The following is a 22,579-nucleotide window of genomic DNA, read 5'->3' on the forward strand; positions in this document are numbered from 1 at the left end:
AACAAATTTAAACCATAGAATAAAATCCAAGATCGTAAGCAGCACATCCATACCAAATTCCTTAGTAGTTATATAAGGAAATCCTATTAAAACAATATAATTTAAGTTAGTATATTATGTAATGTCTATCTCACTATCAAATGGTATTACCTCTTTCTGAAAGATTGGATCTCTCGAACATCGTCAGGCTCGAATAAAATTCTCGAAAATCCATCAATCGTTCTCACTTGGCTGAGCCCACCTGATCATGATAAAAAAAAGTGAACATCATAATAAATGTTTAAGATATTTGGACAACTATTTGAAAAAATATATACTCGTAATCCCTAATGACTGATCTTATAACAAAATATATAGAAAGTGAAAATAATGCAGTAAATTTCGTATGCAAATCATGGAAAAACGAATCTAATTAGTTCCTAACTCACTCACTATTTAATATTTGTCAAAATTCAATTTCCATATGAGAAACAAATTTGGAAAATCTTCGTAAAGATCGATTAGAAATATGGAAAGTGGAAAGGAAGAGAATAAACAAAATTCGATTTCGAAATAAATATGGTCCCAAAATTAACTTCTTCCCTTTTATATATATGCGGACATGAAACTATGTATAAGGGACATACGAATATGCATGTCTGTCCAATGGCAATAGCCGTAATATCCTAAGGTGATTAAGCTTTTTTTCATAAAGGGTCTGAGAAGGAACCTCGTGCCGACATGTCGTCAAAATGGCAAATTCGAAAATATAGTACTTTTTAAAGGTTACTCTCTATTTTTGCTTCCATTTTAATACTAAGAGGATATGGCAATGAAGACAGACCAATCTTCAATAACATGAACATACTTTTCATTTTTATTGTTGGATCGTCTTGATACCCTTGGAAAAATAACTCAAAATTATATCCTATGTCAAACTTTGAGATACGTTGCTAACTTCTGATAATGTGCACGGTTCTACCTTTTTAATTGACATTGGGCACTCAATTCAACACGTTTCCGCTTTAAATCAACCAAATGCCTCAAAAACAATCTAAAAGAGACACTTTCAATCAATAAGAGATTCAAAACAAAGGTTAAGAATAAACAAAAATACCGTTCAAATTTATATTCAAATATTCCGCAAAAACCAAAGATATAAATACAATTCGAATTTTAACATCCACTTACATATATATATATATATATATATATATATATATATATATATATATATATATTGATACAGTCGTGCGTACTCACTTAAGAAACAATCAAACCAAAACCAGTTTCGCACTCACATCTGAGGGAATGTAATGACAAATTGCGGGAAGATAATCATAAACCAAACAATTTATGTACAACTTGACGACACTTGCCATTTCTATAGAAATCAAAACATAGTGTACTTTTTATAATTGAAGTATTAGGTACCATAAACATGGTTGTGGGAGCACGATTTGTTTCTTCTAAAGAAAAACTTTAACCATTTCAAACTACATTTTGAAATTTCCTAGATTGACAGGACTACTTCAGCACCTAAATGCACCTATAAATTTGTCTCATTGTCTTATATCTTTCTTACCTCTCAACTAACACCATAATAAAAATAACACATCTCTAATACCGGGAACCATTTCACTTAATATATGACAATGAAGAGTCTCTCCTTTCTTGCTGTTCTATCTCTGCTGGCCTTAGCACTTCCATTAGCCATTTCCTCTGACCCAAGTCCCCTTCAAGACTTTTGTATTGGCGTTAACACCCCAGCAAATGGCGGTATGTACATGACGATTTCCTAGTAGCTTTTCCTTTCATTTTTCTCTTTCATTTATCATTTCTTACTCTCTTTTTTTGTTACTTTTATCAGTTTTTGTGAATGGAAAGTTTTGCAAGGACCCAAAGCTCGCGACGGCGGATGACTTCTTTTTCTCAGGGCTTCAAAATGCAAGACCAGTAGCTAACGCAGTCGGTTCAAATGTGACAGCCGTCAATGTTAACAACCTTCCAGGATTAAACACCCTTGGGATCTCTCTTGTCCGTATAGACTATGGAGTGCAAGGGCAGAATCCACCTCATACTCACCCACGTGCCACCGAGATCCTGGTTCTCCAAGAAGGAACACTTTTTGTAGGTTTTGTCTCATCAAATGGAGACGGAAATCGCCTCTTCACCAAAACACTGAAGCAAGGTGATGCATTTGTGTTTCCAGAAGGGCTCATCCATTTTCAGTTTAACGTGGGGCGGTCTCCAGCGGTTGCATTCGCAGCTCTGAGCAGCCAAAACCCAGGTGTTGTCACTATTGCCAACACCGTGTTTGGGTCTAACCCACCTATAAACCCGAATGTTCTTGCTAGGGCTTTCCAGTTGGATGCTAAGGTTATCATGGATCTACAGAACAAGTTCTGAATATCATCATGATATAACATTGCGTGTTTTTGAATTCTTTTCATTTCATGTTTTCGTCTAAATAAGGATCCTGTATTTGCCTGTCCATTGTAATGTAACGCTATGTTGTTTGTTGCTTTTACCTTCAAGACTTTTTTTTTGTTTCTGTCAATGTTCCTAAGAACTCGAGTCTTTATTATTGTTTGCCATGAGCATAGCTGAGACCATTACTCCAATTTTAAAATAGAAACGCCTATGATTTTCAGTAAACAAACAAAAAAAAACGAAACATGACTGGATCACACCATTTTCGATGGTACGGAGACTTTTTGAACGAAACCGTCTTTGGTTAGCATTTGTGAGCTAACGAACTACAGTGCTACACAAAAGTTTGATTTTCAAAGTTACAAGAATATTGATAGATGTCAATTATTCATCATGTTTGCAACACTTAATTTTTCTATTCTTTATCATTCATAATATTCATCATAATTTTTGAAAACCTTCTTAGTCCCGTAGTTTAATTAAAAATTCATTGATACTTAAACATTAAAAAATCTGAGTTTCAAATTTTATCATTCATAATATTCATCATAATTTTTGAAAACCTTCTTAGTCTCGTAGTTTAATTAAAAATTCATTGATACTTAGACACTAAAAAATCTGAGTTTCAAATTTTATATAAAGCGACTTATTACATAATTATTGGTTATAGATTCATCTATTTATGTTGATCACACTATATAATAGCATACTTAACCAAAGTTAAAGAAAAACTCATTAATTTTTTTTTGGAACTATTAAAACTACAACTAAAAGCAAAAAGAAAATATTATTTTTTTGTCAAAAAAAAACATTATTAATTTACTAAAACTAGCATGTTTTTTCCAGCTTAGTTTTTTATTCCCTACCTATTCTTCAATGCATCATCTTACATGAACCACCCTATCGTATCCATGACTGACGATACTCCTTGCGCCATACTGCAGAACCTCTTGTAAGTTTTATCTCCCTTAATTCGCATAATTTCGTCTTCACTGGAACTCGAAACCCAGATCTCCTGGTGTAGAAACATTAATGAACCCTAAGGGGGCTTCCACAACTTGACGTATCAGTCATATCAATTGAATAATTATATATGAAAAACATAGAATAAAGTAATGCGTCAAAAAATTGATGAGCATTGTTGCTGTTAGTTGATGATATCAGATTAGCAAACTACTCTACTAATTAATCAAAATTTCATTCGAGAAAACTTTTCTTTTTTTTTTTTTTACCAAAAAGAAAAAGAAAGCTAACTTTAAAAATATTCAATTAAAGAAAAACGCAATAATTCACTAAGCTTTCTCATTCATTCCCCCAGTCTATTTCCTCTCTAAGCTGCGCAAAAGGGAAAGGGGATTCGATTCAATCGCTCTCCTTCGTTCGATTTCTGGACAAGCCTCGAAATCTCCTCTCGTTCTGTGTTTTTGCTCAATGTAAGTGAGTGAGTTTCCTGATTTTTTTCTTCTTCGATTTTGCGGCTGTGAATCTCAGAAGCTGGTAATGGTGTATTGATTCTGAATTTTGGAGCTAAGGTTTTGCTTAATCTTCGATTTAACTGGTTCGTGAAATTAGATCTTGCTACAATGTGACTCGATTGCTTCTTTCTTTTTTTTGATTATGGTTAGGTATGTTGATGTGTTCATATAGCTCCTTTTCTTGATTAGGTTGCTTATAAAATTAGTGGTGCAAGATGATCTCTGAGAAACCATTGGGAGAGGAGTCAATCCGGAAGGATCTGGAAGGTTTAACAGTGTCGTCAAAACGCCTTGTTAAAAGTGTTAGCCAGAAGTTAAAGAAAAAGATCTCCAAAACTGAGGTGGTGGTTGAGGATGAAGTAGTAGATGCCAGAGGAGGAGGAGGAGGAGGAGGAGGAGGAGCCTTGAATTGTCTTAACATTAGTGGTAGAGGTGTTGGTTGCAAAGTCGCCGACACCGGTGATGATTTTGAGGATAAGAGATGGTCCAGCGCTAGTGAAAGCTTAACCACTACCATTTGCGGAACTGAAGAAACCACCACTAGGTTGGATTGCTTTTCTCATGGAGTCAAAGAGATGTTCTCTAAGAAGCATAACAACAACAACAGAAAATACATAGAATCAAAGCACAACCACCACCACAACATATTCCTCCCTGACGATATTCTCGAAATGTGTTTGATGAGGCTTCCTTTGACCAGCCTAATGAACGCCCACCTCGTCTGCAAGAAATGGCGCCACATGGCCACCACGCAGCGGTTCCTCCACCTGAGGCGCCAAGGCTCCTTTCAGTCCCCGTGGCTGTTTCTCTTCGCTTCTGGGGAGATCCACGGGTACGATGTGTCTCAGGACAGGTGGCATAGGGTTGAATCCGATGTGCTTAAAGGGAGGTTCATGTACTCGGTGACGAGCGTTCACGAGGATGTTTACGTGATCGGAGGCCGTTCCGAGGATAGAAACTCTTTCAAGACGCACAGAGGCGTTCTCGTGTTCAGCCCTTTGACCAAGTCGTGGCGTAAAGTCAAGTCTATGAGACATGCTAGAACGCTTCCCGTTGTTGGTGCCACTCATGTTTCTTCAGAGCTGTCCTCCGTTCAACAGCAGAGTCAACGCTTTCACCGGTCGTCTAGAGAATCAGCTGTTTATGAAGACCCTCACAGATTCTCCGTCAGACGCAGCCAGGGTGATCAAACCGGAGGAACTGTTACATCATCCCACAGATCATCGTCAGCAAGACTAAAGCTCAACACCTCCAAGAGATTCGTGCTCATTGCAATCGGAGGGGCTGGACTGTTTGACGAGCCGCTTGATTCAGGTGAGATATACGACTCAGCAACGAACACGTGGTCAGAGATACAGAGACTTCCCGTGGATTTTGGAGTCGTGTCTTGCGGGATCATATGCAATGGGATCTTCTACGCTTACTCCGAGAACGATAAGCTATCAGGGTATGACATAGAGAGAGGCTTCTGGATTGGGATCCAAACATCTCCGATCCCTCCTCGGGTTCACGAGTTCTACCCTAAGCTCATCTCCTGCAACAACCGGTTGTTCATGCTCTCGGTCTCGTGGTGCGACGAAGGAGATGGGCAGATTGGGAGGAGGAACAAAGCGGTGAGGAAGCTGTGGGAGTTGGATCTTGTGTACCTCACGTGGGCCGAGGTTTCGGTACACCCAGACGCACCGATGGATTGGAACGCCACGTATGTCTCGGACCAGAACATACTGATGGGAGTTGAGATGTTCAAGATTTTCGGGCAGGTGTTGGGTTTCTTCACTGTCTGCGATGTGTCGAGGGAAGAAGTCTCTTGGAGACATGTTTCGAGGAACCAAAGGAGTCAGAAACTTAATCGATCTTGTATGAACAAGACCATTGCCTTGCTTCATCTCTGATCTTTTTTTTTTTTTTTAATTTTTAAATTCACTGTAATATTATTATCTTTCAGGATTTGTTAAATGATTGTATTGAAAGAAAAGGTAATTTGTGACCCTCCCCTTGTGACTGAAATGTAATGTTCGTATTTTTACTGATTTTCTGCTAGTTGGTGGTATAAAACAGGGATTTCTGTAAAATAGAAGGTTTGATATGGTCATTATTACAAAATTTCATGGACTCATCTCACTTTTGGAGTATTTTCTCATTTCATTTCTGTAAAATAAAAGGTTTGATATGGGCAATAAAGTTGATGAAAATTTACAAAACAAAAGAGCTAGTTTCTGGAACCTTTGTGAAATCCTAATAGGTAAAGAACATAAACTAAAGACCAATCTAAAAAACAAAAACATCTGAGGCCCTACTCTTGAGCTACACTTTTATAGTGGAAGATCAGGTAGCTCGTAGTTGTTTTCACAAAAGAGCTTATCATAATTTCCAAGAGCTGAAAATGAACATCGAGTTTTGGGCAGTAATCAACGATATAAGTTTAGTTTTGACATGAAAAAATTATGGAGTTATATATGTACTTCCTTTACATAAGACTTAGAATTTACATAGAAGATAATATTTAATACAAGGAAAAAAAAACAAATAGTATATGACTAAACTCAAGAGCATGTACAAATATACAATACATAATTACAGATAAATCAAATCAATTCCGGAACCTAATGAGGAAGAAACTGAAATTGCAGTAGAAAGTGCATTTGCTTGTTCATCAGAACATCTTTAAATTTGTTCAGATTTGCTTATGAGTTGTATAAGTGCATTTGCTTTTCTTTGAGCTCTGTTTGTTCCGGAACTGGTTATTTCTACAAGATATTCATAGACGCCGAACTGAAGTGCAGCCAGGATGAAAGATGAATTGTTGGAGCCTAGCTCAAGTAGCACCGAGGCCGCGCATTCTTTATTCTTCGGTGTGCCTTGTCTAATGAAATCCACAAGAGTCTCGATGAAGGAGAGTTGACCAATGGCTTGACGTCCCTCGGGATGCGAGACAAGAAGCAACAGAATCGAAAGCGCTTCATCGATCATCCCCAAGTTTCTGTCCTTCAGAAGCTGTAGCAACGGTTGAACGATGCCAGCATCGATTGCTCTCCCTTTATTAGCTGAGTTAAGTGATAAGTTAAAGAGCGCAGTGAGAGCATCTTTCTTCCCTCTTGACGTCCCATGCTGAAGTAAATCAACCAACGGTGGGATCCCGTTAGATAACCCGATGGTTACTTTGTTCTCGTCTAGCATTGACAGACTAAACAAAGCTGCAGCAGAGTTCTCCCTTGCCTCCCTGTTCCCGTTTTGAAGAATCTCAATTATGTCTGGGATGGCTCCTTCGTCTGAGATGAGTTTCTTGTTGGTCTCATCGATAGATAGATTCAAAAGAGTCGTCACCGTGTTCTCTTGTATACCCGAATCAGGGTAAGAAAGGAGTTGAACTAGCAAAGGGATCGCTCCTGCGTTAGCTATCAAAACTCTGTTCTCTGGATTTTCTCTGGCGAGCAAACGCATCTGCTTCACTGATTCTCTTTGTTCTTCTAACTGGCTTGACGATAGTGCTTCCACCAGCAAAGATACCTCATCTTTCTGCTCCTCGGAGACGTTTAAAGACGTTTCCTTCTCTGGAATCTTGAAATTGTTCTTCTCGCACCACTGCAGAATTATATTCTTCAATGCATAGTTGGGAGCAAGGGCGAGATGATCAAGCGTTTGTCTGGTTTTTGGACAAGTCTTGTGTCCTGCATCAAACCACTTCTGTATACTCTCCTTTTCATATGTCTACAAAAACATGTTAGTTTACATTAGTTTCAACATATGACAAGTAATTTTTTACCATCCAATACACATTATTATTATTATTATTATTATTATTATTATTATTATTGCGTAACATGAGATCCGGGCCGAAACCCTTTATCCCTCAGGTCCGAAACCACAACATGTAATATATTACCTGTCCAGTGGCGATGATAACCGGGTCTTGCATTATTTCAAGTGTGATTGGACATAGAAACTCGTGTGGTAGTATTGCGGATGTGGATTTATTGATACCGGGTTCGTGGAGGATGTCGGTAGCTTCAACACCTTGAAGCTTCTTGAACTTGTTAAGAAGCTCAACGATATGTTGTTTAGTCTCTATGCTCAATCCTCCCTTTTCTTGGATTAGGGTTTTTATGGCTATTGTTTCCGTCTTCAAATCCTCCATTGTTTGCAGCTCAAGCTTGTTGGCAAGCCTTTCTATAATAGCGCTATCTGCGTTCCGAGGATCTGTTTTTGAAAACATAACCATCATGTCTACCGCTAGCTCTATGTCCTGTGTGTCTGTTCTTCTCCTTGCTTTTTTCAATTGTTTACACAATGAACAAACCTACACCAATCGTTGCCTTGAGTGTCAAGTTATTAATTATTATTAATGGTTTATAATTTTGACAAGAAGAGTACCTCATCTTTCACTTCATCAGAAATCCGCAATTCCTCAAAAGGAGTCTTAACAAGAACACGATTCAGCTTTTCATAAACTGAATGAAATCTCGTCATGACCGATTCACTATCCAATGCCTGTTATCATAACTCATAAATAAATTAAGAGAAGCCCTAGAAGAGAGAATTAAATAATCATTTCTGTAATTTTGAAAAAAAAAAGAAAAAAGTTTACGTACCAGATATATTTTGCTACCATTGTTGCAAGTCTCCAACAATTTTCTTGCAGCCAAAATAACTTTCCTCAAACGATGCAAAAAATGCATGCAGCTTTCTGGCGAGGGGAACTCAAAGCCTCGAATCTCATCCATAAAAGGAATAAGAATCTTGAGTCGCCTAACGAGGTTGAAGCATTCTTTCTGCTGTGTTCGTCGGTAATCGCTGATCTGATCAAGAAACTCAATGGTGGTAATAATCTCGCTCATCAAATCATCCTTCACGTCGCCGACTTCTTCCCCATCATTGATAGATTCTTCTGCAGTAGCGGCGACCTCTTCAATGTTCTCTTCATCTACGTCCATCACGACCATCAGAGGTTCTCTATTGCCTTCAAATTGTTTTCAAAGATGTTGAAGGAGAAAAGCCAAGAGGAATGGAAAGTGTAAGCTTAATTTTCGCTTGTTTCATTAGAGAGAAAAAATATTGTTTTTTTTTTTTCGTTTTCTCACCCAAAATTTTAATTGTCTTTTTTGAAAATTGGCTTCTGATTTTCCAAAACAGGATTATTATCCTAAAAAGGTGCTTCTCCTCTCGATATAAGTCACTATTAGAGGATGATACTTTTTTTACATATATATTGATTGAAGCTCTAAGTAAATTGAAATATATATGCTGGCAGAAAATGAAAATATCCCTAAAAACACAAGTCCATAAAGTGACTTATATCGATATTACACTTGAGAAAAACAGTAAATTTTCGAAATGGAAAGGAAGTAAAGATAATTACAGATTGGGTGACTTTTTAAACGAGGGAATCGAACCAGATAGTAGTGACATTGAACACTGCCGTTGTAAGGAAGGCAGGCACATAGTAGCAGAAGATATGTTTGAGGCAATTGAGAAGCGAGGGTGCTTGCCTTTGCGCTACAACTTATAGCATCATGATCAATAGTTAAGGAGATCAGGAAAGATGAAATGATATGAAAAGAATCATTGGCTCTCATTGAAGCTGTGAATGCGTCTAGAGCGATGACATAAGATGGACTAAAGCTAAGTTTATTGGCTCTCAGTTCCCTCAAGAAAGCTCTCATTCGTGTTGATAAGTTCCAAAAGGTATGAATCTTATTTCTTGGTTGATAAGGAATACATGAAAGTAACGCATTGACGTTTCTGGATATTATGGTTTTAACAGGTACGGGTTGTTAACGAGGAGATGATCATGGCAGGCTGCAAACCAGATAGAAAAGCTAGATCCATTCTCTCTAAGATACATGAAGCAGCCATTAAGAGCCACATAGAAGAACAACGCCAAGGTTTTTGTTTCACAAGCTTAGGTCATAGATGTAATATTACAGACCACATCACATGAGGAAAGGGTTTCCTCACATTCAAACTGTACAAATATATGTTTTGCAGATCAAATTAATTAGGCATACGCTGAACATTCGATACCGAATCTCCTTTTAATCAAATCTCAAATCCAAAGAATTATCATGTGACACACACCATTCCTAAAAACTGCAGCAAATAAATTAGGAGGAATACAAGTTTTTGCAAACCAAAAAAAAATTACTAACTTACAAGGGGGTTAAACTGGGTGAGAGAGACTTTCCTCCAATAGTTTTCTCATTGCATGACAACAGGTATGGAGTTTCTACTATACTTGCTCTTGGCGATTCTGGAACAGAACATGAACATCAGAAGTACAGAGGACAACAAGAAGAGCCTGAAGTAAGTCTTAATCTCCTGCATTCCGACATCGATCACTTCCATATTCTTCCCATATCTGTTCTTCCTTTCCACCAGATAACCGTCCAAATACTCATCTATGGACACCCATTTCTCTGCAGCCTTGGTACTGTTCTGTTCTAAATGAAACGGTCCCAATTTGAAAATTGTGAAGAAGGCAGCAGACCAGTCGTTGAGAAGTGTCTGAGTAATAAATTTGTTAGTTTTCCTTCTTTTCTTTTTGTGGTATATAAATTATATCAATTATTGGGAATTAACAAATCATGTTACAGTTGAAAAACCATAGTACCTTGAAAGTGGGTAGATCAACAGGGTTGAACATTTTAAAGCAATCTCGTGAAGAAGTCTGGTTGTCCCCATATATCTAATAGCAATAGTAACAGTTATAATTCCATGGAAGTGTATAGAGAGGAGAGAGATATATATATTCTGGAATACAAACCTCAAAGGTGAAAGCCATTGGTGTCCTTACAACATCATAGATATAATCTGTAGCTGTACCATGTGCCAGGTACCTGAAGTAAAATACATAAAAAAAAGATCAAAACCAGTAAATAACATACCATAACTTTCTAAAATAGTCTCAATATTCATGAGAAGAGAGACAAACCCAACAGAGCCTCCGCCAGATCCAATCATGCAACGGTTCTGGCAATGAAGTTTATTCACTTTTTCAAGTAAGGACCTCATCTTCTGCGAAGGCAATCCTTCTGGGGTTGTGTTTTTGTGGTCATATGGCATAAACAGAGCCTGAAAAAACAAAAACATGAGAAAATCAGACTCAGACTAAGAAGAGCCTTTCTATCAAAAGAGGAGAAAACAGCACAACCTCCATTCCAGAATGAACGTTTATCCATATGTGAGGATCAAATGAGATAGCTAGCTTCCGCATTATTTGAGCTTCGGGCTCACTAAACGGAGCAGTTCCAGGATTCTCTTCATATGGATCATAGTCCTGGAAAAAAAAGGGACCAAAGTTGTTGCATATAACGCATTAATAAGGCGATCTTGGAAGGAAAATGAATGAAGAGAAGAAAGTACTTTTTCTTTCTTGCCCCAGTCAACGCCCCAGTTTCGGTTCAAGTCAACTCCTCTTCCTGTGGTTTACATAAAAGATGAAAATTCTAAACAAACATATTATCGAAGAGACAAAAAAAAAATGGTTACCATTTCTGCGTTCACAAAGATCTCCAGCTTCAACACGTTTACGCCCGTTATAGTTTTCTATAGGAACCAGCTTTTTTTCCACCAAAAAAAAAAAGATATATCGTCAGTTACTGAATGATCTATCAAAGAGATATAAAAAGTGTTGCTTTTTTTACCTTAATGACAAGCTTGTCAAGGAGGAGGGTGTTGTTGTTGAGGGCAGCTCGGTTATGGTTAGGTAAGAACTGTTCTTCGCTGAGAATGGACAAAATCCGAAAGGCAAGTTCAGAGGTGATAAGCTCTCTCCCATGCTGCCCAAAAGTCTGGAAGAAAAATTTATCATCTGTCACCACCAAAACAGGTAATGAAGAAAACTTTTTACCTACTGAAAGTAAAGAAACCTCAAAAAAGATTAACTATTTTTTTGACAAAGATGTAAAAAAGGGAACAACTTACAAGAAGGATTCTAAAGTTTGATAGATCATCATCACTCTGTCTTCCACCACGGGAATAAGTAACCACGTTGACCTCGGCATTGTAGCCCTTGTTTCCAGATTTAATCGTCTCAATCTGTGTGTGAAACAAAATTGTTTTGTTTTTTTAGGGCATTTGTGTGCCATCATAACACAGAGAAAAGAGGTTCCAAAATGGGACTAACCGAAAGCTTATCCGGATGTCGATGTACCAAAGAATGTATTTGTTCAATTAAATCATCACTGCAGTGTACATACAGAACAAGAGAATGTGATCAAACAAAACACTTGAAGAAGTTAACCTTGAAAAAAAAAAAAACTAAAAGCATATTTACTTAGTATAATGGGATCAAAACTAGACCAGACATGGTCTGGTCGGACAGAGGTCTAACCTATTGGCAGGCGACCAAAAAAAAAAAAACTAAAATGGTGTTTAGGGACAAATCCTGAACTGTGTCTTGTTATGATGAGTGAGTGAGTAATAAAAGGGGCTTGATTCCTTATCATCATATGACCTAAAAACTAAAATCTATTCTAACGGAGTAGAAACCGAAACAGTTGAACAAACCAAACGTAACTAGAGAAGGAAAAAAAAAAAGGGAATTAAAATTAACCTGGAGTGATAGAGATCCCAGTTGATTGGAGTGACGGAAGGGTTAGTTTCGGCGAGAACGAGCAAAAACAAGGGTTGGAGGAAAGAGAAGATGGCGTAACATATTAGAGGAGGAGGTTGCAGACGCAGACGCATGGCCGCGGTTCGACAGATAGAATCGGTGGGGAAGAAAAACGAACCAGTTTTGCTTCGTTCATGTAATCATCATCTCATTGTGTGAACATGGATCTAAAATCAGTCGGAGATGTCAGAGATCTGTTTCTCTCATCTCTTTGCCTTTTTTTCTTCTTTAATCTTTACTTTTCTTCGCCAATCAAACGATCATAAAAAAAACTTACTTCTCTATGTGGAAATGACACAATCCGTTTACAACATCATTTTTAAATAATAAAATATTACATGGTGCTTAAAAAAAATTACACATATATAATCACTAAATTCTCTTTTTTTTTACTCGCTTCCCTACCCTGTATTTTTTTAAGAGATATTTAAAGTTTTTGTCCAAATATTAAGAAAATATATTTTTTATGCAATTTAACTTGATAATATAAAATACAACTAATTCAACCAATAAAAAAAATATAATATTTTGTAATTGGTCACAAATTTCAAATGACATTAAATTTTATTTAGAATTGTGAAAATATTACTTATCGCGAAACAAAATTAAAACCCTAAACACCACTTGGTATTTAATAATAAGAAAAAGAAATTGTACTACATACATAACATAAAACAGAATATAGCTCCGTTAAAATAAAAACAGAATATAGCTCACTTAAAACAATCTCAACAATCATATTAGAAAAATCATTTAGCCGCAATAAGACTTCAGCTAAACAAAAAATAGTAATTACGAAAATAACTAAATTTCAAAACAAATATTTAATAAAAAAAATGTCTGCTTCAACCAATCACTAGTTAGCAATACATATGAATGTAAATAAATTATTACAAGGGTTATGCCTAACACGTTATTTTAACACCTCAGCTTCTTAAAATACTATGGTTTCCAGTAATCAAATATGGATTTGTGTTTGGTGAACATATATACAAATATTCGATTTAAACAAAAAAATTAATAAAAAAACATATTCGAGTTTTTCCTTTTTTTTTGTTTTATTCTGAAAATGGTGAATACATACAAAACAGCAACAGAACTGAAAGTAACTCACCGGATAGAAAAGGTCAAATGATGAGATTGTTTTTGTTATAAACTAGTACTAAAGTCTACATAATAACAAATGAATTTAGTCAGCTAAAGGTGCAGCAACACCAATAATTTTGTTGAGAGAGACAACTTTCTGGTCAAACTCACCATTTCTTGAAACACAACAAGAGAGATTCATCCGAACTAAAAACAAACAAGAACTCATCTCCGATGATCCCACTTCTCATGTAATAAAAATAATAAAAACCCAACAATAATGAGATCGGTGTTTCTCTTGTTGTTGTTCTTCCGTCTCTATCTTCACCTTGTCTCGGTCTCATGTGCCTCTTCCACAGAATTCGTCTATCCAAATTTCACCGCTTCTAACCTCAGATTCATCGACAGCTCCGATGGAGCTTTCCTCTTCTCCCGCAACTCCATCTTCAAAGCCGGTTTATTCAGTCCCGGCGGTGACGACTCCTCTTCCCACTTCTACTTCTCCATCATCCACGTCGATTCCGATTCCACAATCTGGACGTCGAATCGCGACTCTCCCGTTTCGAGCTCAGGGAAGATGAACCTCTCCCCTCAGGGAATCTCCGTGATCGAAGACGGCGTAAACCAAACACCGGTTTGGTCAACGCCGGTTTTATCCTCCCCGGTTTACTCCCTTCGGTTAACCGACTCTGGAAACCTCCTTCTGCTCGATCACTCCAACGCTTCTCTCTGGGAGAGCTTTAGGTTCCCGACGGACACGATCGTTCTCGGACAAAGGCTCCACGTCGGGATGTTTTTGTCCGGATCCGTCTCGCGGTACAATCTCTCCACGGGAGATTATAGATTCGTCGTAGTCGAAACAGGTGGGTTTATGAAGTGGAGAGGACAGAACTACTGGAAGCTGAGGATGCATACACAAGCTAACGTCGATTCGAATTTCCCCGTCGAGTTTCTAACGGTGACTACTTCTGGATTGGCTCTGATGGGACGGAACGGGACGACGGCCGTGATCCGCGTGCCGTTAACGCCGTCATCTGACTTCCGAGTCGCGAAGATGGACCCGTCTGGTAGACTCGTCGTTGTTAGATTCTCTGGTGGTAAGAACATGGTCACGGAGATCTCTGGTCCTATGGATCCATGTCAAGTTCCCTTCGTGTGCGGCAAGCTAGGGGTTTGCCATCTCGATAACGATTCGGAGAAACAGAGCTGTTCGTGTGTGGATGGGATGCGGTTAGATGCGGGGAAGAATACGTGTGTTCCGGTTAGCCAGTCGCTGAGTTTACCTGTTTCTTGCGAAGGAAGCAATGTTTCGTATTTCGAACTCGGTCAAGGTCTGTCTTACTTCTCGACTAGGTTCACTGATCCCGCGGAGCACGGTATCCAGTTATCGACGTGTCATGATCTATGCAGCAAGAATTGCTCGTGCCTCGGTGTTTTCTTCGAGAACACGTCTCGGTCTTGCTATCTGGTGAAGGATTCGTTTGGGTCTCTGTGGGATTCGAAAGACAATAGTGACCTTATCGGATACGTGAAGTTGTCGGTAAAGAAAACGAATGCTCAACAACAGCATCGTGGAGGTAATAAAACTAGTCTTCCTTTGATCGCGCTCGTGCTCTTGCCGTGCTCCGGTTTCTTCCTCGTGATCGCGTTGGGGTTCCTCTGGTGGAGAAGGTGCGCGGTGATGAGATACAGCAGCATCCGTGAGAAGCAAGCAATGAGGTTCGGCTCGTTCGGATCGGGAGATCTAGGGTCTTTCCACATCCCGGGTCTACCTAAGAAATTCGAATTCGAAGAGCTCGAACGAGCCACGGAGAATTTCAAGATGCAGATAGGATCAGGCGGGTTCGGTTCGGTTTACAAAGGAATCCTCCCGGACGAAACCCTAGTGGCGGTCAAGAAAATCACGAACCACGGGCTTCACGGAAGACAAGAGTTTTGCACGGAGATAGCTGTGATCGGAAATATCCGGCACGCGAATCTAGTGAAACTCCGAGGCTTCTGCGCTCGGGGTAGCCAGTTACTGTTGGTCTACGAGTACATGAACCACGGGTCGTTAGAAAAGACTTTGTTCGGAGGGAATAATGGTCCTGTCCTTGAGTGGCAAGAAAGGTTTGATATAGCGCTTGGAACGGCGCGTGGGCTCGCGTATCTACACAGCGGATGCGAGCAGAAGATCATTCACTGCGACGTCAAACCCGAAAACATTTTATTACACGATCATTTCCAGCCGAAGATATCCGATTTCGGGTTATCGAAGCTTTTAAGCCAAGAAGAGTCGAGTTTGTTCACCACGATGAGAGGCACGCGAGGCTATTTAGCTCCCGAGTGGATCACGAACACGGCTATCTCGGAGAAGGCTGACGTTTACAGCTACGGGATGGTGTTGTTAGAGCTGGTGAGCGGTCGGAAAAACTGCTTGTTCCGGTCTCGGAGCAACAGCGCTGCGGAGGAGAATCATCAAAACAACAACAACAACAACTCTTCCAGGACGATGACGACTAGTACGAGTTCTGGTTTGGTTTATTTTCCGTTGTACGCATTGGATATGCACGAACAAGGGAGTTACATGGAGCTAGCGGACCCGAGGCTAGAGGGTCGGGTGACGAGCCAAGAGGTAGCGAAACTGGTTCGGATAGCTTTGTGTTGTGTTCACGAGGAGCCGGCTCTGAGGCCCACGATGGCGGCGGTTGTTGGTATGTTCGAGGGGAGCATACCGGTGGGGAACCCGAGGATGGAGTCGCTCAACTTCTTGAGGTTTTATGGGCTGAGGTTTGCTGAGTCGTCTATGGTTGAAGGGCAAATTGGGGAGAGTGATAATATTGGTTTTCACCGGAGAGAGAGCTCTAATAGCGGTGGCGGCTATAGGCACTCAGCATCTTACGTGGCATCACAGGAGGTGTCGGGTCCACGGTGAGGGAATTGTCTAAAACGTTAATCACTTCTTTTTTTTTTTTACCATTTTGTTTTATTTATTTGTTGGTTATACTTTGTTGATAGGCCTTGTTCATATATGATAATTCGATAAGTGTTGACATAGACAAGTGTTTTTTTTTCTTTAACCGTTGCATCCTAATATTTTGGTATAAAAATACCAAGATTTGTGAATAGAACTATTGGCTTATAGAAAGTAATCTTAACTAGACGTTAGTATCCCACTAATTATTTTGTCTTCAGTACCGTATATCTTCTCTTCATGTGTATAAATTATATAATATACTTGCTTTTTTGTATTCATCATGCTCTGTATAAAAAACCAGAGATACACTCATCAATAATATTATCATTTTCCTTAATCCAATATGTTATCAAGATTCAAGACCCAGACAGGTTCTAAACCTTCTGATGAGTCATATTGATAACATATTGATGAGTCATATGGCTCAACAACCTTTAAAAAGTCATCAAAATAATTCAATTGATTTTTTATACTGTTGAAGTGTTGAGTATAAAAGTTGAAAAATGACATGAAAATAACGCTGTATCCACTAATCTAAAACATGTGTTAACAGAACGTTAACCGTTAACCATGTGTCAACAATAAGCAAAACTTCGCCAAAATCCAATTAAATAAAATTATATTTTAATTTTCAAAATACTTTTGAACTGTAACAAACTCCAGTTTTTAGTCAAATTTCGTAAGAAATCTCCATTTATAAATGGAACATCAGATTTGATCAAAAAAAAAAAATGGAACATCAGTTTTGTGTTTTAAGTTTTAACCATAATCCAGAGAAGCCTCAAACCATTTGGGTTGATTTACCCTTTTTGCACCCTTGCAGATAATCAAATCTCGATTAATGGACAGTGTAGAAAATTAGACAACTCTTGACCAGAATCAAAATTCGTAGTTAATGGAGCAATTAAAGTGTTCAACGATGAAAATATCAAATTGAATAGGTCCTTCAGAGACCATATAAATTAGTGTTGATTATCTCCAGCTTAGAAAACTATCCCCAACCACTAATTTTTCATACAGAGAATCTTCAAACAGAGAATCTTTTAACAACTGAAAAATATGGAACCAAATGTTGCCAAGTGTAGCTTATGGACCATGATTATCTTGTAGCCGGCCTTCCAGATCACGCCTTAGCAACTCCGCGTATTCCTGCAAAATCCACCCCAATAACAAGTTAGTTAAGTGGGGATCAATCTTATATAACAAGTAAACTAGTCTCTTTAATATGCTTACATGAGCAAGAGCTTCATCACTGCAGAGCACGTCTGCAAGGTCTTCTTGACTCATCGCAGCATTTTCAACCATCGCACGGAATACATCTTCTGGTGGATCAGAGTGCTCAATCATTTGCATCATGGGTTGAACATTTGCCTAAGTGAACAAAAACAAAATCAATTAAGAAGGGATAATTGCTGTTTCTCGAGGTTAATCTGTCTAGACTTTTCAATCCGGCTAAGCCGAACTGAACCGAAACTTGACATTCTTCAAACAGTTAACCGGATTAAATAGAGATGTATTACCTGTACAGCCTGTTGTAATGGCGGTCCAAATGATGGTCCTCCTTGGGTAAAAGCACGTGAGACTAGAGGCATCATTTGCTGGACCATTCTTGAGAGATCAAAGCCACCTCCTCCTTCGCCATGAGCTCCGCCTGACATCATATTCTCTATCTCTTGACCATCCACCTGTTGAGCAATTTGCTGGACTGTGTTCATGATCTGTGGGTTCTGGGTAAACTGCTGCAACATATTTCTCAGCATGTTTGGTGAATCAACACCAGCTTGTTGAGATACCCCTGATAGCAAACCATCCAAAACAGGGCTCTCCAACACCTGAGACATTGCACTTGAGACATCTACACCGTCATCAGAACCTCGCCCACGTGAACTACCAGAAAGGAGAGATTGCAAAAGCTGTTGACTACTGTTCCCACTGCTCTGTTGCACACCTTCAACCGAAGCAGAAGAAGTCCCACCATCTTCATTCTTACCTGATGTCTTAGGCTGCTTGCTTCGTTTCTTTTAACCAAAAAAAAATAAAACATAGAACGACTTTAAGCATTTGGAACCAAATACCACCAACATTTCTTGTCTATAGGCGAGATGCATTGACAACAAAACTCGTTCATTACCTTACGGTCCAGACCCCCGAGCCCCAATCCAAGTGGCGTCACAACTTCTGGAGTAGCCTTCTTATTTAATTTGGTATCACCGGTAGTATCTACCTCTGGATGCCCTAAATCTTCACAATGTTCTTTACCGCGTTCACCCTGGTTGAGAAACTGTAGATTAGTGATAGGGCAGAGATGTAGTGAACAACAACATGAAATAATAAGATTGCAGAAAAGACATACAATTGAGTTACTCCTCTCAGATGGTAAGTCAGGTAACGAGCTCCTTTCCTCCGGTGCGGAAGTAGCCACAGTGTTGGTACCCTGCTCAGTCATAGCACTAGAAACGCCAGACTGAATCCCAGCAGACACATTCTCGCCGGTAGAATGTGCTGGAGCAGAAGCAGCACTGATGTTTCTCGTTGGAAGTACCCTAACTGAACTTGTATTGCTGTTAGGTTCTCCTTGCTGTCCACTGCTTTGATGGTTTCCAGCTGACGACATCGTAGGTGAAGCTGATGAACCTGTAATTAAGAATGATAGTTGTTGGAGGAGAATTGTGAACTAGGTCCAATGGAAAAAAAAATGCGAACTTCACCCACCAGCATGTATGTGAATGTTAATGTGCCTAGGGGGAGTTCCTAAACCACCTGGTCCGGTTACTGGATTTGATGAGCCAGCCGCACCAGTAAAGAGTGGGCTGATTTGATTCGGAAAAGGCTGCAACAAACAGGAAAAAATGTACTTAAAAGTATAAAACAGGTTTAGAAAATAAGACACTTACCTGAACCATAATAGGATTCGGTCCTGACGGAGATATGTATACAGCAGGGCCAGCGTTCACATAGGATAATTCCTGTGGATCACACTGTTTGTGAGCCGAAAGACGAGAAAAGAGGAACAGTCGTGAAAGGAAATGACCCAAAACGTACCTGAGACTGTGCCATTCTCAATGTCAGAAGTGTGCGCCCAAGCTCCAGTAGGAGGGCCCCTAAATGTTGCATAGCAAGACCTGCATGTATTGCTTCTGACTGGATTTGTGACCTGAGAGCAGGATCTGAAGAGGATCCATCCTGCTCTAGACGTCCTGCAATATGCTACAACAATATCGTTGCAAATAATATTGTTACATGCCCGATAACGAAAGCCAGAACAATGGCATTTAATCTACGGAGAAAGACTGGAACCAATTAATAAGCTGTCTAAAGAAGGTGTTTACCGATAACGAAGAGACGGCTGGACCACTTAGTAGACGCTGTGAATTCCTCAGGACAATAGCCAGTGCTTCAGGCGTTGATGGACCGTGTCTATTTCTTGGCAACTCTTCCCTGGGACGACCTTCTGATGTAGCAGAGGAAGTATCTGGCTGATCGCCTGGAGTAAAAATCCAATTAACTTGTTGATGTGTTTCCATTCAACATAGCAGTAAAAATCAGATCAATACCGTTTCGTGATAATGCCTGTTCCATCCGATTAATAAACTCCAAAATAGTGTCTAGCGAATCCGGGATAGGCTGCATAATTAGAGAGCTGGATCGTCAAATAACAAGAGACTCGAGATCAAACTACTACATGACTGTAAGTACCGTCAGAAATGTAGGAATAGGAATTGGTGTAGCTGCTGTAATAGGAATCTGAACGACATGAGGCATAGATGTTCGAAATGTTGCACTAGTAAACGCTGGCCTAGGTAGTGCCTGTCCCGCCGTTTGGCTTTGACCATCGGTGGCAGGTGTTCCAGCAGATGCATTTCCAGGCGGGGAGTTGCCAGGCAAATTGGACTAGGGGGGAAAGAAACATTGCGTTTAGAAACATAAAATTGTGGATGACAATATTAACAACATCAGTGAAACATAACACCGGATATTAACAAGGCACTGATTAAAACTACATTTTAAGTAGAGTAAATAGGAAGCAACTTACTGCCATAGACGGCTGCGTGACATTCATACTGTTAACTGGAGGGTTCTGCCCACCAACTCCAAAAGAATTTAGAACTGCTCCAATAACCTAAGTAACACAGAAAGAAAAGCGGGTAAAAGTAAAAAAGGATCAGCCACTTCTTTCCCAAATTTATAAAACCATCGACAAGAGACACGTAATATTATAAATGCTTAAGGATTACCCGGTTGATATCTGGAACAAAGCCTTCAGTCTGATCTGCAGAATTAAAACTCCCGAGGACTACGCTGTGAGAGATGTGTCCACGACCTCGAGATGGTCCACCATTAGTACCATTACCTGTTAATGAAACAATAAGTTGAAATTACTTTTAAGAGCGCCAAATATAGGTTGTGTTGACAGGCGCTTTCAACACACACATACCAAAAAGGGGGATATGAATATAATTACCATCATTTGCAGTAGCTCCTTCTGAAGGCGTACCAGATGATGGCGTTGATCCTGCTGGCTGCCTCACAACCAAGTGCAAAGTATGCCCATTTTCCAAATCTAAAGATGATGTCAAGTTCAACTATACTGAAGTAATCAAGTGATTGACCGAACATAAACTAAATCTAAGGTAAGCAAAGGGGTACAAATCAGTTTCCAGGTTACAGCTTCGTAGAAATGATCCCTAACAATACAAAATCAACCGTCTGAATGCAAGTGCAAAATGTATTAGGTAATACTTCCAACACGTATCGATAAAAGAAGCGCCTTTCTTTCGCATGCTAAAGAACAGGTATGCAAAGACTTGTAACAGATGTTGCAAATATGGATCTGAACTCATAATAAAAAAAAAATATTCAACAAGTAGGATACGATACTCGGAGAGAGGGTGATCATCTTTTAAAACACGACCCCGGAAAATGAGCCTCTGCTGAGCAACAGGAACCCCTGTCTCACCAGCTATTTTCTCTTTAAAAACAGAAACTGTTTCCTGAAACAAGCGCAAGCTCAAACAGTATTAGATAGATATAATAACCACACTATTCTTAAGAAATTATAATTTGAAAAAACAAAAAAAACAAAAACAAAACATGATTCTCACATTCTTGTTAACTTTGAAAGCATACGTCTGTGACTCTAGCGTCTTGACGTTGAGCTCAAGGGTGGATGATTCCGGCGTCTCCACCGACGCATTGTTGCTACTGGAGCACTGATTAGTGGCCATGAACCCTAAATACGAAATCACACACAAAGTTCCCAACTTTCATCAAATTAAACCCGAAAAGGAAGCTAAGCAACACAAAAAGGAAAGATCTAGAACTTAAAAAATAAAACAACGAAGACCTAAAATCCAAGTCAAGAGAAGAACCTTAAAATGAAATCTGCAAGTCAGAGCAAGGAAGGAAGAAGAAGAAGTAGGACACGATTAAAGCAACCTCACGACAATTTTTTTGCGGAGAAGGAAACTGGAAACGGAAGAGGATCCTTGGCCGATTTTGAGAGTCTGAGAAGAATCTAGAGAGAGATGTTTAGAAATCTAAAATGGCGACGCGCATTCGCGAATATAGGGGGCCAGTCTTCGGCCTTAATGTGGACTCTTCCTATTAATAATTTTTAAGTTGGGCCGGCCCTCTATAATTGTATTTAACATTTATTTATAAGGATTCTGATAAATATAGCAAAGATTAAAATGACCAGAAGTGATTTATTTATAGGGTAAAAGGAACATTTATATTTTTAGGATTAATGAATCTAAAATTAAGATTTATATTTAAAATGTGACGTTTTGGAGGTAGGGTTTATATTTTTAAAAATAATATTTAAATTTAAAATAATAGTTTCAAAACTTTTTTCTTGGATTTCAAAACAAAATTTTTAAGAAAAAAATCAAAATATCGAATTAAAGAAAACTCAAAAACAAAAAGATATTTTTTTTTACCATTTATTAACTTATTTATTTATATTTAATAAAATAATTGTAGAATGGTCTTTTACTTTTTTAATAAAACATTTTTTGATCATTTTCTTCGTTGTGTATT

The 22,579-nt window shown here is 38.9% G+C and overlaps 6 protein-coding genes across 12 annotated transcripts; 3 read left to right on the forward strand and 3 right to left on the reverse strand.

Moving 5' to 3' along the window:
- Positions 1 to 1,569: 1,569 nt before the first annotated feature.
- On the forward strand, positions 1,570 to 2,489 carry LOC108826455 (germin-like protein subfamily 1 member 11). Its single transcript, XM_018599838.2, has 2 exons — positions 1,570 to 1,758; positions 1,850 to 2,489. The coding sequence occupies exons 1-2, from the start codon at positions 1,629 to 1,631 to the stop codon at positions 2,386 to 2,388; spliced, it is 669 nt and encodes a 222-aa protein (XP_018455340.1). The 5' UTR covers positions 1,570 to 1,628; the 3' UTR covers positions 2,389 to 2,489.
- A 1,201-nt stretch (positions 2,490 to 3,690) lies between these two features.
- On the forward strand, positions 3,691 to 5,927 carry LOC108828735 (F-box/kelch-repeat protein At5g42350). Of its 4 annotated transcripts, XM_018602505.2 has the most exons (3): positions 3,708 to 3,845; positions 3,945 to 3,970; positions 4,077 to 5,927. In XM_018602505.2, exon 3 carries the CDS (start codon positions 4,103 to 4,105, stop codon positions 5,777 to 5,779), a length of 1,677 nt encoding a protein of 558 aa, XP_018458007.1. In that variant the 5' UTR covers positions 3,708 to 3,845; positions 3,945 to 3,970; positions 4,077 to 4,102; the 3' UTR covers positions 5,780 to 5,927. The 4 variants fall into 4 exon arrangements, with proteins under 4 accessions (XP_018458005.1, XP_056851110.1, XP_056851111.1 ...); XM_018602503.2 differs by lacking the exon at positions 3,945 to 3,970 and having other exon boundaries at positions 3,691 to 3,845; XM_056995130.1 differs by lacking the exon at positions 3,945 to 3,970 and having other exon boundaries at positions 3,705 to 3,849.
- Positions 5,928 to 6,394: 467 nt separating this feature from the next.
- LOC108828737 (U-box domain-containing protein 15) lies at positions 6,395 to 8,903 on the reverse strand. The gene is made up of 4 exons (XM_018602506.2): positions 8,477 to 8,903; positions 8,259 to 8,375; positions 7,771 to 8,184; positions 6,395 to 7,595 (listed from the first exon to the last, which is right to left on the reverse strand). The coding sequence occupies exons 1-4, from the start codon at positions 8,825 to 8,827 to the stop codon at positions 6,552 to 6,554; spliced, it is 1,926 nt and encodes a 641-aa protein (XP_018458008.2). The 5' UTR covers positions 8,828 to 8,903; the 3' UTR covers positions 6,395 to 6,551.
- Positions 8,904 to 9,751: 848 nt separating this feature from the next.
- LOC108823729 (inactive metallocarboxypeptidase ecm14) lies at positions 9,752 to 12,768 on the reverse strand. 3 transcript variants are annotated; one of them, XM_056995467.1, is made up of 12 exons: positions 12,439 to 12,768; positions 12,010 to 12,067; positions 11,808 to 11,921; positions 11,528 to 11,674; positions 11,373 to 11,442; positions 11,247 to 11,302; positions 11,035 to 11,160; positions 10,816 to 10,955; positions 10,648 to 10,720; positions 10,495 to 10,569; positions 10,038 to 10,388; positions 9,752 to 9,967 (listed from the first exon to the last, which is right to left on the reverse strand). In XM_056995467.1, exons 1-11 carry the CDS (start codon positions 12,570 to 12,572, stop codon positions 10,083 to 10,085), a joined length of 1,299 nt encoding a protein of 432 aa, XP_056851447.1. In that variant the 5' UTR covers positions 12,573 to 12,768; the 3' UTR covers positions 9,752 to 9,967; positions 10,038 to 10,082. The 3 variants fall into 3 exon arrangements, with proteins under 3 accessions (XP_056851447.1, XP_056851446.1, XP_018452503.2); XM_056995466.1 differs by having other exon boundaries at positions 9,752 to 9,974; XM_018597001.2 differs by having other exon boundaries at positions 9,752 to 10,388.
- Positions 12,769 to 13,628: 860 nt separating this feature from the next.
- Positions 13,629 to 16,638, forward strand: LOC108826322 (G-type lectin S-receptor-like serine/threonine-protein kinase At5g35370). The gene has a single exon (XM_018599706.2). The coding sequence runs from the start codon at positions 13,865 to 13,867 to the stop codon at positions 16,496 to 16,498; it is 2,634 nt and encodes an 877-aa protein (XP_018455208.2). The 5' UTR covers positions 13,629 to 13,864; the 3' UTR covers positions 16,499 to 16,638.
- An 812-nt stretch (positions 16,639 to 17,450) lies between these two features.
- On the reverse strand, positions 17,451 to 22,113 carry LOC108828124 (ubiquitin-like domain-containing protein CIP73). Of its 2 annotated transcripts, none has more exons than XM_018601696.2 (17): positions 21,910 to 22,113; positions 21,643 to 21,770; positions 21,414 to 21,531; positions 21,003 to 21,101; positions 20,776 to 20,891; positions 20,574 to 20,660; positions 20,237 to 20,431; positions 20,095 to 20,164; positions 19,870 to 20,024; positions 19,583 to 19,747; positions 19,435 to 19,506; positions 19,253 to 19,370; positions 18,894 to 19,174; positions 18,672 to 18,809; positions 18,061 to 18,558; positions 17,774 to 17,911; positions 17,451 to 17,689 (listed from the first exon to the last, which is right to left on the reverse strand). In XM_018601696.2, the coding sequence occupies exons 2-17, from the start codon at positions 21,763 to 21,765 to the stop codon at positions 17,627 to 17,629; spliced, it is 2,436 nt and encodes an 811-aa protein (XP_018457198.1). In that variant the 5' UTR covers positions 21,766 to 21,770; positions 21,910 to 22,113; the 3' UTR covers positions 17,451 to 17,626. The 2 variants fall into 2 exon arrangements, with proteins under 2 accessions (XP_018457198.1, XP_056850477.1); XM_056994497.1 differs by having other exon boundaries at positions 21,977 to 22,109.
- Positions 22,114 to 22,579: the final 466 nt, after the last annotated feature.

The sequence above is a fragment of the Raphanus sativus genome, chromosome 9, assembly GCF_000801105.2.
Source record: "Raphanus sativus cultivar WK10039 chromosome 9, ASM80110v3, whole genome shotgun sequence".
NCBI classification, from domain to species: Eukaryota; Viridiplantae; Streptophyta; class Magnoliopsida; order Brassicales; family Brassicaceae; genus Raphanus; species Raphanus sativus.